We start from the raw sequence: 15,156 nt of genomic DNA on the forward strand, positions 1-15,156 counted from the left end.
CATACATGTTAGATACAATATATGTGTGCAGAACTGAATTTCTTGGAAGAATCAGATTCAGAAGGTAAAAATAATCTGGGAAAACAAAAGTGCGAACAGTTTACACTCATTTCCCAGTATTCCTTCTCTGGGTGTAGTCCATCAATTGGAACTGAATTAGATCTTCTCTCTGTTGAAGATATCCATTTCCATCAGAATACATCCTCATACTGTATCGTTGTTGAAGTATTTAATGATCTCCTGATTCTGCTCATTTCACTCAGCATCAGTTCGTGTAAGTCTCTCCAAGCCTCTCTGTATTCATCCTGCTGGCCATTTCTTACAGAACAATAATATTCCATAGCATTCTTATACCATAATTTACCTAACCATTCTCCAATTTCTAGCCACTACAAAAAGGGCTGCCTCAAACATTTTGGCACGTACAGGTCCCTTTCCCTTCTTTAGTATTTCTTTGTGTTATAAGCCCAGTAGTAGCACTGCTGGATCAAAGGGTATGCACAGTTTGATAACTTTTTAGGCATAATTCCAGATTGCTCTCCAGAATGGTTGGATTCTTTCACAACTCCACCAACAATGTATCAGTATCCCAGTTTTCCCACATCCACTCCAGCATTCATCATTATTTTTTCCTGTCATCTTAGCCAATCTGATAGGTGTGTAGTGGTATCTCAGAGTTGTCTTAATTTGCATTTTTCTGATCAGTAGTGATTTGGAACACTCTTTCATATGAGTGGAAATAGTTTCAATTTCATCATCTGAAAATTGTCTGTTCATATCCTTTGACCATTTATCAATTGGAGAATGGCTTGATTTCTTACAAATTAGAGTCAGTTTTCTATATATTTTGGAAATGAGACCTTTATCAGAACCTTTAACTGTAAAAATATTTTCCCAGTTTGTTACTTCCCTTCTAATCTTGTTTGCATTAGTTTTGTTTGTACAAAAGCTTTTCAATTTGATGTAATCAAAATTTTCTATTTTGTGATCAATAATGATCTCTAGTTCTCCTTTGGTCACAAATTCTTTCCTCCTCCATAAGTCTGAGAGGTAAACTATCCTATGTTCCTCTAATTTATTTATGATTTCGTTCTTTATGCCTAAATCATGGACCCATTTTGATCTAATCTTGGTATATGGTGTTAAGTGTGGGTTCATGCCTAATTTCTGCCATACTAATTTCCAGTTTTCCCAGCAGTTTTTATCAAATAATGAATTTTTATCCCAAAAGTTGTAATCTTTGGGTTTGTCAAACACTAGATTGCTACAGTTGTTCCTTATTTTGTCCTGTGAACCTAACCTATTCCACTGATCAACTACAGAAAATATTTCTAAACCAAAAGTCTGACCATGACATTTATTTATTTTAAGAAGCTCTAATGACACCTATTGTCTCTATCCTTAAAACAAAACAAAACAAAAAAACTCCTACAGACTTTATTTATTTGGTTCTTAATACCTTTCACAACCAGTCTTCAGACTGTCTAAAGAAACAATATTTCTTTTCAGAGACTAAGATTCTTCCTACTTCTACAACATTACATCTTCAATCTCTATATTTCTGCACTGATTGGTCTCCATACTTGTAATTCATTTCCTCCTAGTGTCCCTAGATTCTTCTAAATCCAGGGCTATCTCCTTAAGGAAACCTATCATGATTCCCTCCACTTCCCAGTGCCCCTTCTTCCCAATTACTTATTTTATTTTGTATAGTCTCTCTTTGTTTAACTTTGTACAGGTTATTTCCTCCCATCTTTCCTAGGACTTTTGTCTTTCTATCCCCAAAGTATAGCACAGTGTTATTAGAACATAGTAAATGCTTTTAAAAATGTGGATAAAATCCAATTGTTGAGTTCCACATAATACTGTCTCTGCCCTGTGATTAAGACGTCAGTATTCCACTCTATTTTATCTTAATGATCCCAAGAGCTCAAGGAAATGGAAAAAGAAAAACAAAACAAAAAAGTTTCCTTCTCACATAAAAAGATTTAAAACCCCTGTCACAGACATTCCCTTTCTAGGACAAAATCTCCTCTCTTTTCATAATTTCATAGTTCAACCTACTTTCTGTGCTCAAAATGTGACTGCTTTTCCTATCGTAAAGTCTGCCTTGGCATTTCAACATTCATTTCTATACAGATATATATATATATATATATATATATATATATATATATATATATATATATATATATATATATATATATATATATATATATATTTAAACTTTCAACTTTTTATTTCATAAATTCTCAATAAAGAATCCCTCAAATGATTGATGTCAACTACAGTTGTGAAAAGAGACCATATATGTTATTCACATCACATCTCTATATATAAGCTCATGTAATTGTTCTCTTACTGATGGTTTTTCTTTTACAATTTTTTTTAAATATGAGAAGGTCCCCAATTTTTTTTGGAAAACTGAGAAACAATTTAAAAGCTTTTACTCTCATTTGACTCTTGATGTGCATTTAATATTTTGTTCTTCTTAATCCTACATCTTGCTTAATTTGTGTTGCCTCAAACCATTCTCCTCTTAAATAAGGTATGTGTAACCTTCAAATTTCATAAATGAATGTCAAAGAGCGAGCCCTACCAATGGTAACTAATTTTACTAATGGGAAAGGAGTGGAAAGCATAATATATCCAATGCTATTCCTTTCATAGAAATACTCTTTAGTGGGGTTATCATCTTAAATGACTAGACATATAATTTATCTTAGTAATCAGCACCATGGCCTAAGCTTCATAATTTAAAATGGACAAAGAGAATTTGGTAGTGGCCCAGAGGACAACCAGAGCATCTAGCAATACTTATGCAGAAGGTGAAAGGACCAATAAATCTAAATTTATGCTGGAGACACAACTGAATGTTGTTCATGTGGGCTGTCCTAAGGAGTATTGAAAGTGGCTTTTTCAAATTTTTTTTTAATATATGAAGAAAAGAAGCAAAGAACACTGCCTTAATGTGGCAGCATAAAAAAATTTACATTAGCCCAATGGGAGGATTTCTTGATAGGGTTAAACATTGGAATGAGTAAGAGACACCAATAAGGAGCGAATTCTTCATACAAGACACTTCTGTGAAGATCCTTTTAGAGAAGCATCTCATCTTTCAAAAATACTGCTTTTCCACTGGACAGGAAGGTGGACAAACATGACCTCTTAAGTTCTTTATTAGCTGTGATAGGTGGCCACCTTCAAGAGATTTTGGCACTTTTTGGTTCCTGCAATAGGATCTCAGATTATTCAGAAGCCTTTTCCCATTCCCATTTAAAAAATATTCAGCATATGCTTGAGAATGCCACTACAAATTCATTCCTGCACAATATTTTACATCTCTTCTGTGAAATATGAAGCAGAAATGTGGCATGGTATATTGAAATCATGAAATATTAATCTTTCTGTCCCGATTTACCCTAGATATCATTTCTTATCTCTGCTTTTCAATTTTATATCATTGAGAATGAGGATAATATATTTTAAAACAAGTATATTTCAAAAAAAATTCTTAATTTGACTTTCAAAAGATTGAATCCATAGGCTTTTTAAATTCCCCAATGAGAATACACTTTCAATTCAAATAACAAATTATCTTCTGTTCCTATTCTTCAGTCAGTATACATAACAATACATGAAGTTATCCAGTGCTGATTTATCTTTTGTCCAGGGGAATCAGGATGGTCAAATTCACTTAAATAGCAAAGGAAAAATTCAATTTACCAAAGCCTTTTTTTTTAAATTTAGAAGAATAATTTTTCTTTCAAATTACAAATTTGTTAATTCTTTACCTGAACATGAATCTTACCCATTCAAAAAAGGGGAGAAATCACATGAAAACCTCCTAATTCTGATACTTATTTATAATGATTAAGATATTATAGAGATTAATCCTATCCACTTGTTTTCCTTTTTTAAGACTTTGATTTTTAGACATCATAAATGGGGGGAAAACTGCACTCAACATTTAGAAGATGTAATAGTTATTTTATTGTGTTATAACCATTGAGCTACAAAAATTGTTGCTACCCACCTGCCTAGGCCAGGCTCTCAAAGTCAAGGCACTTGTAAGCTTTCCCTTTCTTATCCTTTAGTTTGTGAAGTGCTCAGGGCTATTAGTAAAAAAATAACAATTACAAAAGACTAATGGGGATGAATAACTCAAACCCTAGTAATTGATCACTAAGCCTGGGTATGGGATGTCATTGTAGTAGATATCTCATTTTTAAGAAGGCTTAAGGATTTGAAGCATTCATCCCATAGACCTGCCTTTCATTCTTTTTTCTTTCATTCCCCTCCCTCCCTCTTCTCTCCTTACCTTCCTCTCCCCCTTTACCTCTCTTCTTCCCTCCTCCTACCCTCCTTCCCTTCTTCTCTGTCTTTTTTTTCTCTCTCCCCATCCATTCTTTCTTCTTTCATTCCTTTCTCCCTTCCATGAAATCAGAAATATCTTCCTTCATAATTGTACAGTAAATGAAATCAATATTCCTTTAAGAACAAATCTGGTATGGAAGAAGCCTTCCTATAACTACACCAATGGCCCAGTTTCCAGGCCCAGTTCTTAACTATGAAACAAACTACTTAAGGGTCCATTATTATACAAGCAATCTAAGCAAAGAGAATCAACAAGATTAACAAATATGAATGGACACAGGAATTTAAGTTCAAGAAATTGATTTCTTTCAAAACTTTACAATCCAACATTCTGATAGCAATCAGGAGAAGGCTTTTCTCCAAGCTCTTAAGATTGGCTATGCCTCCTTTTCCCCCTAGGTATCCATTTCACCTAGGAAATCTTTCTCCTGTTGACTGGATTTCCTTTATGGTAGCATTGTTGTTAGTCCTCACTTCGTTTAGCTTTAAAATCCTTAACAAGGATGAAAATATACATCAGCCACAGGACCATGTAAAGTCCTCAGAGTACAGATGATGCCATAGTGAGGAAAATAGGAAAAGGACATTCATATCTCTTGTGACAGGAGCAGCTGCTTCTAAATCTGTTCTCCTTAACCAAAGCGGTCCCTTCACCTCCAGTTTTATCCCAGAAGTCAGACCCAATTTAAATAGTTTCAGGTGGGGAAAAATATGAAGATAACAAAACAAATATTTATAGGACTAAAATATAATGTTCCATACCCTCCTTTACCCCTCATTTAACCAGTTCCATTCTACTAGCTTTGTATGTTTGACAAATGATAATAAATGGTACTCCCAAACAGATAACTTTAAAATATAGAGACTAGCCATTCATCTTCCCTGTTCCTGAAACATACCAGATTTAAGACTTATAATCATCACTATGGATTCTGTGTGTTATTTTAATAATTATTAATTCTGCCTTATGGCCATGAATACTACTTAAGACCTAGTACAAGTCCATAAGCCGGATACACATGTACTTGATGTTCTGTTACATGAGGAAAACAGCAAAAGATAGTGAAAAGACACTGAATCAATTCTGGAATGACAACTTAGGGTAGCAACAATTCTTTAATGAAGAAACCCCTTATCATAACTGTTCAAAAACCAAAAAAAAACATTTCACACACACAAGTTGTATTGATTTTGCACCTAGAGAGCATTGGTGAATATTAACCCTTAGGCTAAATCACATACTTATATACTATTTCCTTTGCTTTCTCCATATTTCCAAAAGGACATCCCTGGATGTTTCACATTTACACTCTCCTCCCACACTGAACAAATAGTAATAAAATGCATGTTCTGTCTCTTCTTTTTTAATTGGTAAAAAAAGAAAAAAAAAAAAAACACTTTGAGCATCTGAGAGGAATCTATTAGTTTCACACCAAATACTGTTTCAAAGTTATCTTTTTACATGCCCTTTACAAAAGGATTTTATCAGTTAGTGCCCCAGGGAACCTCTTTCCTTTCTCTAACTCCAGGTGTCCCCTTTCCCTATCCTCAGCCTCCCAATATTGTGAGATAACAAGTGAAAATAAATAGGAACAAATAGCTTATATTGTTGATCTATTAGATTTGGACAAACTATTCTGTGAATCTATTCCTGTCTCAAAGGATCTATTTTAATGATCTGCCTGAGGTGAACTAAGCAGTGATTAAAAGATAACAACTCCTTGAGTCTCTTAAGGAGGGAATTATTATAACGTGTACATGAATGGAAAAAAAAAATAATCTCCTACCCATTCACCTTTATTTCCCCAAAGACTCTGAGACTGTATGTGGTGGAGGTACTCCTGTTAGAATTAGCTTCTATCTCACTGCCACAAGAAAGTACCATTGCAGTCCTCAGCTATAGCTCAGCAATCCTAGTAAAAGCTTCTTCCCTTCCTAGTGATGGATGTCACCTGGACCTAATGATACATCTGCCATGTCTTCCACCAGGAAAAGTTTCTGTTCCTTTATAAGTCCATAATGAACAGCACCAATGAGCTAATACATGGGAAGAATACTCCGGTGGAGGAGAGAGAAGAGAGGAATGGATCAAGAAAGAGAACAAAGTCCTTTCGACCTATCAAAGTGCATTTTATTTTGACTTGTATTTGCACCCCAAATTAGGGTCTTGTTTGATGACCTGTATATGCTTAAATCTCTGCATCTCTTTCCATCCCGCTTTTTTCTTTCCTGGGCATCAATTCAAAGTAGTTGAAAAACCTTTCTAAACTCACACATGCAAAAATCAAGAGGTACTAAGGAGATGGGCCCTTTGTCCAAAGATACCAACACACTGAGTGGACTGTAGCAGATGCTCACCATGCCTATGCATTATTGATAAAGCCATGGGATCTGTTAAAAATAGAAGGTAGGGGAGAGAGCATGGCAGACCCCAGGTGCACTTCACACAGCTTTGTGACTCAGGTGGCAAAAGGGGTTCCCCAGAATTTCTCACCAAATAATTCTGGAAATACTGTCCTACAACTTGGAATATTAATATACATATATATATATTATAAATAATCATATGCGCTCTTTATGTCTCTCTGTCTCTCTCTCTCTCTCTCTCTCACACACACACACACACACACACACACACACACACTCCCCCCCAAAAGCCAGCATTTACCTGCTCCTGTTGTTGCACTGATTTCCCTGGTGCATTTTGTTCCTTGGCCGTAGTCATGCTCTCCTTTCCAGGGTGCTCACTACCAGAGGGGCAGGAAGCAATTAGCGGTGAGTTTGGTAGCACCAAAGTCCAAAGAGCGAATGAGGAGTTATTCAGTCCATCACTTCATGAAATAAATCCCAGTGCAATTTTTCTTCACTCAGAGGGGGAGTGAGGTGGGGGTGGGGAGGCGAGCCTAGGTCTCTAGCTTTAAAACGCAAAGTGCAGAGAGAAGGGAAGATGCTGCTGCTTAGTGGGGCTTCTCCTATTAGCAACAGCCTCTGCAATCGCCACAGAAACAATGATAACTGCTTGGCAACCAGAAACTGGCAGCTCGGGGCTGGAAAGACAACCCGAGTGATGTGGTCCTACCTCCCCCCTCCCCTCCTTCTGCCTACCCCAGTGGGCGCCACGGCGCATGCCCCAGCCGCCAGCTCAGCCTCCTTGTGCTCGGGAGCCACGCACCGGGGTGAGCGACTGGAGGGGCGGGTGGACGGGGAGGGCGCCTGACCCTAGCTGCGAGCCCCGGAGCAGCTCGGCAGAGGTGAGCCGCAGGCGGCCTGGCTTTGCGCTGCCCTGCTCGCACCTCTCCCCGCCTCGCTCACAAAGCTTAGCCTTCCCAGTGGGTTGCCTGAGCCAGGCTAGCTCTGTGTGGGGCTCCCACTCCTCTGGCGGTGGGAAGGAAGCGGGGAGGAGGGCACAGAGTGATGGAGGAGCGAAGGTGGGCGAGAGACATCGGGGAAAGTTACGTCACCCGTGTCCATGAAACTTTCCCCAGGTGTCCTTAGGTAGATGTCGCCGGCTGAATATTGACCTATTCATCAGGTGCACTCCTGACTCAGACCACGGACCAACAACCAAGACAGAGGCGAATGAAGCAGTAGTTGGCAGGGGTAGAGAGTAAGGTAAATTAGAGATTGAAGGGAAGCCAACTATCTAAGATAAGTGGTTAAAATGAGCAGGACGGTGGAGGGCTTAAATGAGGATGCACTGTAGGAGAAGGAAGTGGGTACTTGAGATTTTCTCCACTGGCTACATTGGATATTATTTGTGGGGAAATGCCTGTTTTTAAACTCAGAAACATGCTCAGAATCCATTTTGAGCTTCAGAGATTTTTAGCTTGACTCCCTGGAAACAAAATCATTCTGGTCATAGTATCACAGACCTAGATCTAGAAAGGACCTCAAAAGTTATTAGTCCATCAGTCCAACAGCTCCCATTTCTTAGATGATGAAAATGAGACCCAAAATGGTTCAAGGTCTATAGGTAGAAGTAGGATAGAAACCCACCACTGAGTCCAGAGTTTGACACTCTTTCCAGCATTGTCCTTAAAGATTTTTGACTATCCCTATTCCACAGCAAAATGTTCACACAGTACAATATCTATAGTATATCCTGGCGCCGGTTCCAAACACCTCACTCGGTCTCCACTTAAGAAGCCAATCACATTAGGAGACTTAAAAAGAAAGAAATTATACAAGAGAATCCCAACCAAGCTTTATGGGTAAAGAGGGGCTCTTTGTCTTGTACCATGCCTAGGTTTATCAACCCCATTCCAGAGTTTTAGCTCATGGGACAATTTCTTAATGACTCTGATCATGGATGCACTATACATAAATCCCTGGAAGACTTTTAGAATTTCTGTACCTTTTTTGTATTATCTACACTTAAGCTTAACCCACAGTTCTTTCTAAAGATCATTATTTCTTCACCTTTGTACTGTCACTTAAGGTCATAAGATCATAGTTTTAAATTGGAAAGCGCTCCTCTTAATAAAAACACCTTCGTTTTCTAGAAATGGAAGAAACCGATGGTCAGTGATTAAAATAACTTTGATTTGCTCAAGGTCACATTGGCATTCTTATGTTGTATTTATGTGACAAATGCATTAGTTATTTTGTTGCAATTAAACTGCATTAGTTGTTTAAAAAATTAGAAGAAGGAACATTAAGGTTTCTGCAAATCAAAAGGTAGTAGAAATAGGACTGAATTTACAGGCTACTACTTAGTATGACATTGGGCAAGTTATTGTACTTCTCTATGGATGTTTTCTCATTTGTAAAATTTACATTGGACTAGGTGGATTCTAAAGTCTTTTATGGTTCTAGGTTCTATAATCCTTTAAGCCCAGATTTAAATCTTATAATCCTCATAAAAATAGGACAAACAGTTTAATTGGAACAGGAGCCCCTTTTCCTCTTACCTTTTTGTTGTTCTTTTGAAAGACCTATATTTTTTTGGACTTGATAGAATTAAGCATGTTGAAGGCCTAGGCATTGGCTACTTTACCATTCTAGGATTACACTGCTATTTTTTAAGGTGTTGAAGACTTTTCTGTCTTTGAAAATCTCCTTGGAAAAATAAGGTACTCCTTGGAGGGGTCAATCTCTAAGTCATCAAGCCATCTAGAGTCATCTCCAGTTGTCCTGATCTATATCTGGCCACTGGACCCAGATGGCTCTGGAAGTGAAAGTAAGACAGCTGACCTTGCACAGCCCTAATACACTTAAATCCAATTCACCTGCATGTCATCACACCATCTCCCTGATGTCATGAAACTCTTCCAGAAAGAAGGATAAACAACAACACCTTAGATCTGTGAACAGTTCATCTGGGACTAGCTGATAGCCAACTGAATGAGAGTGGAACATAAGATAGATGTCTGGGGATGGAAACAGAATGTGGGGAAGGTTTCAAAGATAAACTTCACCTACTTCACAATTTTGCTTAGGGCTAGACTTAACTATGCCATTCAAAATCATAAATATTGTTTACACATATCATACCTGGCTAAAGTTTGAGCCAGGTTCTGGGGCTTTTATAGGGGACAGAAATGTTCTTGCCTTGTCATGATTTATTAATTTAATAAGATTCCTTTCTACAGAGAAAAGGTTGTGCACAAGTTCTTCTCACCTACCCCTAGGTCTGAATACAAAAGAAACTCCCTTTGTTTAAAAAAAAAAAAAAAAAAAAAAATCCTGGAGTAGGATGCTGGAAGAAGTTATTTCCTGCTTAGAGAGAGCAGCAACCAAGTTCTTACTCTGCAGGTAGCAAATATGGACCTTATAATCCTGAAAGGTTATACAAGCCCAAAACAATTTAGCTAAATCTTCTTCTTTTAGTCCATAATGTCTTAATTCTTTTAACAATTCCTGAATGCAGTTAGTAACACAGAGAAACAAATACTTAGTCCTATGGCCAGGAAATATTAGGGATTGTGTAATATGTTTAAGTGTCCCCAGGAGTATCTCAGACTTTGTACACATTAGATACACAATAAATATAGGATAATTGACATTATTACATCATAGATTTGCTGGCAGGAAGCTTTGAAACCATTGAACCCAACACCCTCATTTTACAGATAAGGAAACAAGTTTAGAAATGTTGTCTGATAGCTAAGTAAATAAATATCTAAGACAGGATTCTAACTCAGGTATTCCTGCTACCAAGATAGGCATTCTGTCTCACTTAAGCTATACCACCCACAGGATTCTTAGATAAGGAGAAGCTCCCTGTTTACCTGAATAATTGGATAAAGGAAGTGATGGTGAAACTTCAGTGAAAAATAGCAGAAAGGAAAATAGTAGAAGATAGAAATATTTCAGGGTTAGCAGATTAGGAGGGAAAAGAAAGCAGTGATTTGCCCCTATCTGCTCTTTGCTTTTGGTTCAGTCCTATCACTGAAGCAAAGCATGGAGAAAAGAGGAATGGGATGTGTGTGTGTGTGTGTGTGTGTGTGTGTGTGTGTGTATACAGAGAGAGAGAGAAAGAGAGATTTATAGATATATAGATATGAATAGATTCACATATATACACATATATATGTATATATACATATAATATATATGTACATATAGCACAATATATATGATATTTGCATATACATATGTACATAAAATCACATATATCATGGTTTATAAACATACACACAGATATATGTCATATATAAATAGCATATGCTTTTCTGTACATGTGTATACAAACACATACAAAGGCTCAGGTAGTTTGTCCTTAGCTCTTAGTAAGTCAAAAACCTTGGCAATGATCTTGGCTTCTGATGAAGATCATATATAATGGAGGAAGGCAACAACAAAAAGTTTAGTACCTCCAAAGAAGCAGCCACTATTTCTAGGGGAAAGTGATGATTTCACCATATACTCAGAGGCATTCTCAATGTCCAAAGGAGCAAGAGAATAACTTTAAATGATATGGAGGTGGAAGTACCTTCAAGACAGAATACAAGCACTCTGTCTCTCCAACTAAGGCAAATAACAGCTTTTGGGCCAGCAAGTCACATCAAGCCACTGCCATACTGAAGCAATTGCTGTCCTTCAGTTCCACACCAGTACCTTGTGAAGGGCTGTGGGGTTAGTTTTGCTTAGTGGTATAAATACCTAGGGCTTGGCAGGCTACAGAGGTAGACCCAAATGACAAGAAGATAATTCCACTAGATATTTAGCTTACAGATAATTTGTTTTCCTTTTCCAGGGATAAACTTGGCTCTTAAAGGCTCTTAAAATACACACTTGCCCCTGCTGAATAGACCCAATGCTGATCTGTTCCAAACCTATCTTTCATTTCGGTACAAATCTTTCTCCTTCCTCTCCTCCAGATGTGTGTGCCTGGTGCTGTTGGCATGGGCACAGTTAATTAGGTTTGTTTGTAGAAGTACATGGCTGTATTCCCCTGCAGATTGATGCAATGCATCACTCAGGCATCTCAGCTGATTCCCCTTCACCTTGCTTATTGACTGGCACTCTTTCCCTTGAGTAGGCAAACAACCTAGGTGAACACTTGTTAAGTTCAAGTGATTCCCCTTCACCTTGCTTATTGACTGATGCTCTTTCCCTTGCGTAGGCAACCAACCTAGATGAATACTTGTTAAAGTCAAGCACTCAGGGAATCAGTCAGTGAATATGAAGTAAATACCTACTATGTACAAATTGAGAATGTAATTCAGTGGTGTTCAAGCTTGCTGAATGTTGTCTGGAAAGTAAGGGTAAAAGATCTTAAGTATATCATTGTGGGAAATCAAATTTGTCCCTGTTAACAACCTACATGAAAAGTTACCTCCAATTCAACATAGAAAAGTGAATGAAGGCTAAGGAAGAAAATGCACATTAGAACTCTTGCCAAGATCTGGAGAGTAAAGCTGGATGTCTTTATTTTTGTAAGGATACTGACAAAAGCTCACAAAAGAGTGAGTGTATATCTGGTACATGATATGTAGGGTAGGCAAGAAGAGGCAGGTAGAGATGGAACTGGGACAGTTCTGACTCCACAGCCAGTAAGAAATGTGATTTGAGGGGACACACAATCTCTCTCCCTGCTATATCTGAACTTTAGTCAGACTATCTCCTTTATTTCTTTAGAGTCTTTAGGTCTTGAAAATATGTGCTCAACATAGACCCACATACTTCTGTGAGATATAATTTTACATTAGACCATTATCAACTAAGAATAATTAGTAACTTTCTGAGACCAAGATAGGTTTTCAGAAGACTAGTTGGATGGGATAGAGAAGAGATATTTTAAAAGTGGGGAGGAGGTGAAAAAGGAAAGAAAACCAAGTTGGACTTTATCAATTTTAAAAATGGCTAGGCTGTTTAAACTTGCTGAACCTAGTTGTGACCCATAAACTATACCACCAGAGAAAGAACTTGTTGCTGTGTCAAAGATGAAGGCAACTTTCTTTCCTTTCAGCCTATGACACACAGTAATCCAATTCTCTCTGGAAATAGCCATGGAAGTATTTGGATTGGCAAGCAACTGAAGAAAAATCTAGTTAAAGAACTGAACTTGTAGCTATTCAGAACTAGGCAAGCATCACAGAAGGACTAGATCAGTCTCAGTGACTTCTGAGGAGGCAACTATTGGTAAACTGGAAGCCTGGGAAGGTAATCATTAAAGGATGCTTTTAGCCAAAGAATTTATTCTGCATGAGTTGATCAAATGGGTTTCCCTTTTGAACCTTATGATTATACTCTTCTTTTCTTTAGTTTCATTTCAGGGGCTATGATGTGAAATATCCCAAAATATAGCTGGCCTAAAGTCTAATTCATTCCGCTCTGGAATAATCTTGTATACATCATTTGTTTTAATGTTGGGCATAATATTTCCTCTCCAATTGAGTCTCATTTTCTTGAAATGGAACAATTAGGGGGAGGGGCAACAGAGAAACCTGTTTGGATGACATTGTTGGTCCTTCCTTTTCATTATCTTTGATTTTGGAGAGAAAAAAAAAAGTACAAGATGGGAAGGGGCTAGGGCTATATCAACAGGAATCTGTTGCTTTCCCTTCACCTCATTATCACACTAATGTTCTATCTTACTCTTGCCATATTTCCTATTATGAAACTGGTTGGGAAAGAGACTAGTTGGGAAAAAAAGCATAAACAAGTATAACATTTAATCATAATTACCATTCCTCTCCAAAAAAAAAAAAAAAGGAAAGGAAAGGAAAGGAAAGGAAAGGAAGGAAGGAAGGAAGGAAGGAAGGAAGGAAGGAAGGAAGGAAGGAAGGAAGGAAGGAAGGAAGGAAGGAAGGAAGGAAGGAAGGAAGGAAGGAAGGAAGGAAGGAAGGAAGGAAGGAAGGAAGGAAGGAAGGATACAGAACAGAGTATCCTAATCTTAGCAAAAATTGGCACATCTAGAACATTCCTTGAAGATGTCAATTAAAGATGCCTAGGTCAATGGTTAATCCTAAAATTCAATAGAGGCATTTTTTAATCTTGATGGATCCATTTTCAAAAGAAAATTTAATGCATTTTGCATCAGCTTAGAAGACACACCTCTTCATCTCTGCTAAGGGAAAGAGAAGTATTCATAGTAATTACCTAACTACCACCTCCCACACTACTTGTCAGCTTATAAATCTTGTTCTCAGTCTACAGTGAAAAGAAACCTGATAAAACTTTGTCCCACACTAAAAATTGTCTAAGTTCTTTTAACATCATTTGAAAAGACCACCTTGAGGTTCATGGAATGTGTTTTGGTGTCATAAAAGCATAACAACAGGAAAGCAGGGTCCCTTATGTTTGTTTGGACAATAAAGAAAATATTCAAAGATATGAACAGACAATTTTCAGATGAAATTAAAGCCATTTATAGTCATATAAAAATGCTCTAAATCATTATTGATTAGAGAAATGCTAATTAAGACAATGTGGACCACTTTATACTTCTCAGATTGGTTGAGATGATAAGAAAAGATAATGATATATGCTGGAGGGGATGTGAGAAAACTGGGACACTAATGCATTGTTGAGAGAGTTGTTGATCCAACCATTGAATTGATCCAATCATTCTCGAGAGCAATGTGGGAACTATGTAGATACAACTATTATTAATTTATTAATTATTCTATATCATTATATTCTGTTTGCTAATTATAGACCTATTAAAAAGAATAAGTAGTGATAGTTTGTCTTCTCTGGTGCAGTTGGAATTCCTTCTGTCAGGGTCTTATGCTCTTATAGCCTCATAGGCAGTTATCATGGTGGCTCAAACTGAATTCCCCCAGAATTTGCATGAACTGTGCTAAACTGGCCTATTCAGAAGATTAAAGCTGGGAAGGAGTTTAGATATCATTTGCCCAATCTTATTATTTTATAGATGAGGTCCAGAGAGGTCAATGAGTTGTACATTATTTTAAAGGAGTACTGATATTATTTCATGATGATCAGTGCATTGGGAATTTGCTAGGTTATCTAAATTACATTATTAAAAGTTATGTGGCTATGACACAAGGAATTTTTAAAAATCTGAGGAAATGTGATGTCAATGCTAGTATGACACCAAACTCAATATTGATCATCACATTTTCTCAAGATCATAGATAAAACAGTTGGAAAGGACCTTAGAAATGTACATCTACCTATTCTTCACTGGAGGAAGAGAAAACAATAGAAAACAAACCATATTTCTCCTCTTATAAAAATACTAATTTTTGCTTAATGTAATAGAGTCCTGGTCCAGGATTCAAAAGAACTAGATTCTATTTAGTCCTATAGAGGAAAATCAAATAGATAAGCAAGTGGTCTTTAGATTCAAAGGACCTGGGTTTCAAT

General features: G+C 37.2%; 1 protein-coding gene across 5 annotated transcripts in view; it reads right to left on the bottom strand.

Annotated features, from left to right (window-relative positions):
• DPP6 (dipeptidyl peptidase like 6) overlaps positions 1-15,156 on the bottom strand; it is a 1,195,887-nt gene that overhangs the window by 701,696 nt on the left and 479,035 nt on the right. Inside the window, exon 1 of one of the 5 annotated variants that reach the window (XM_074267389.1) lies at positions 7,046-7,491. The exons of the other annotated variants lie outside the window; for them this stretch is intronic. Coding sequence (XP_074123490.1) covers positions 7,046-7,102 — 57 coding nt within the window. The 5' untranslated portion in view covers positions 7,103-7,491. Of the gene's footprint in view, positions 1-7,045; positions 7,492-15,156 lie in introns of those variants that run through there. 5 annotated transcript variants of the gene reach the window in all.

This window comes from Sminthopsis crassicaudata, chromosome 5 (assembly GCF_048593235.1).
Source record: "Sminthopsis crassicaudata isolate SCR6 chromosome 5, ASM4859323v1, whole genome shotgun sequence".
Classification (NCBI taxonomy): Eukaryota; Metazoa; Chordata; class Mammalia; order Dasyuromorphia; family Dasyuridae; genus Sminthopsis; species Sminthopsis crassicaudata.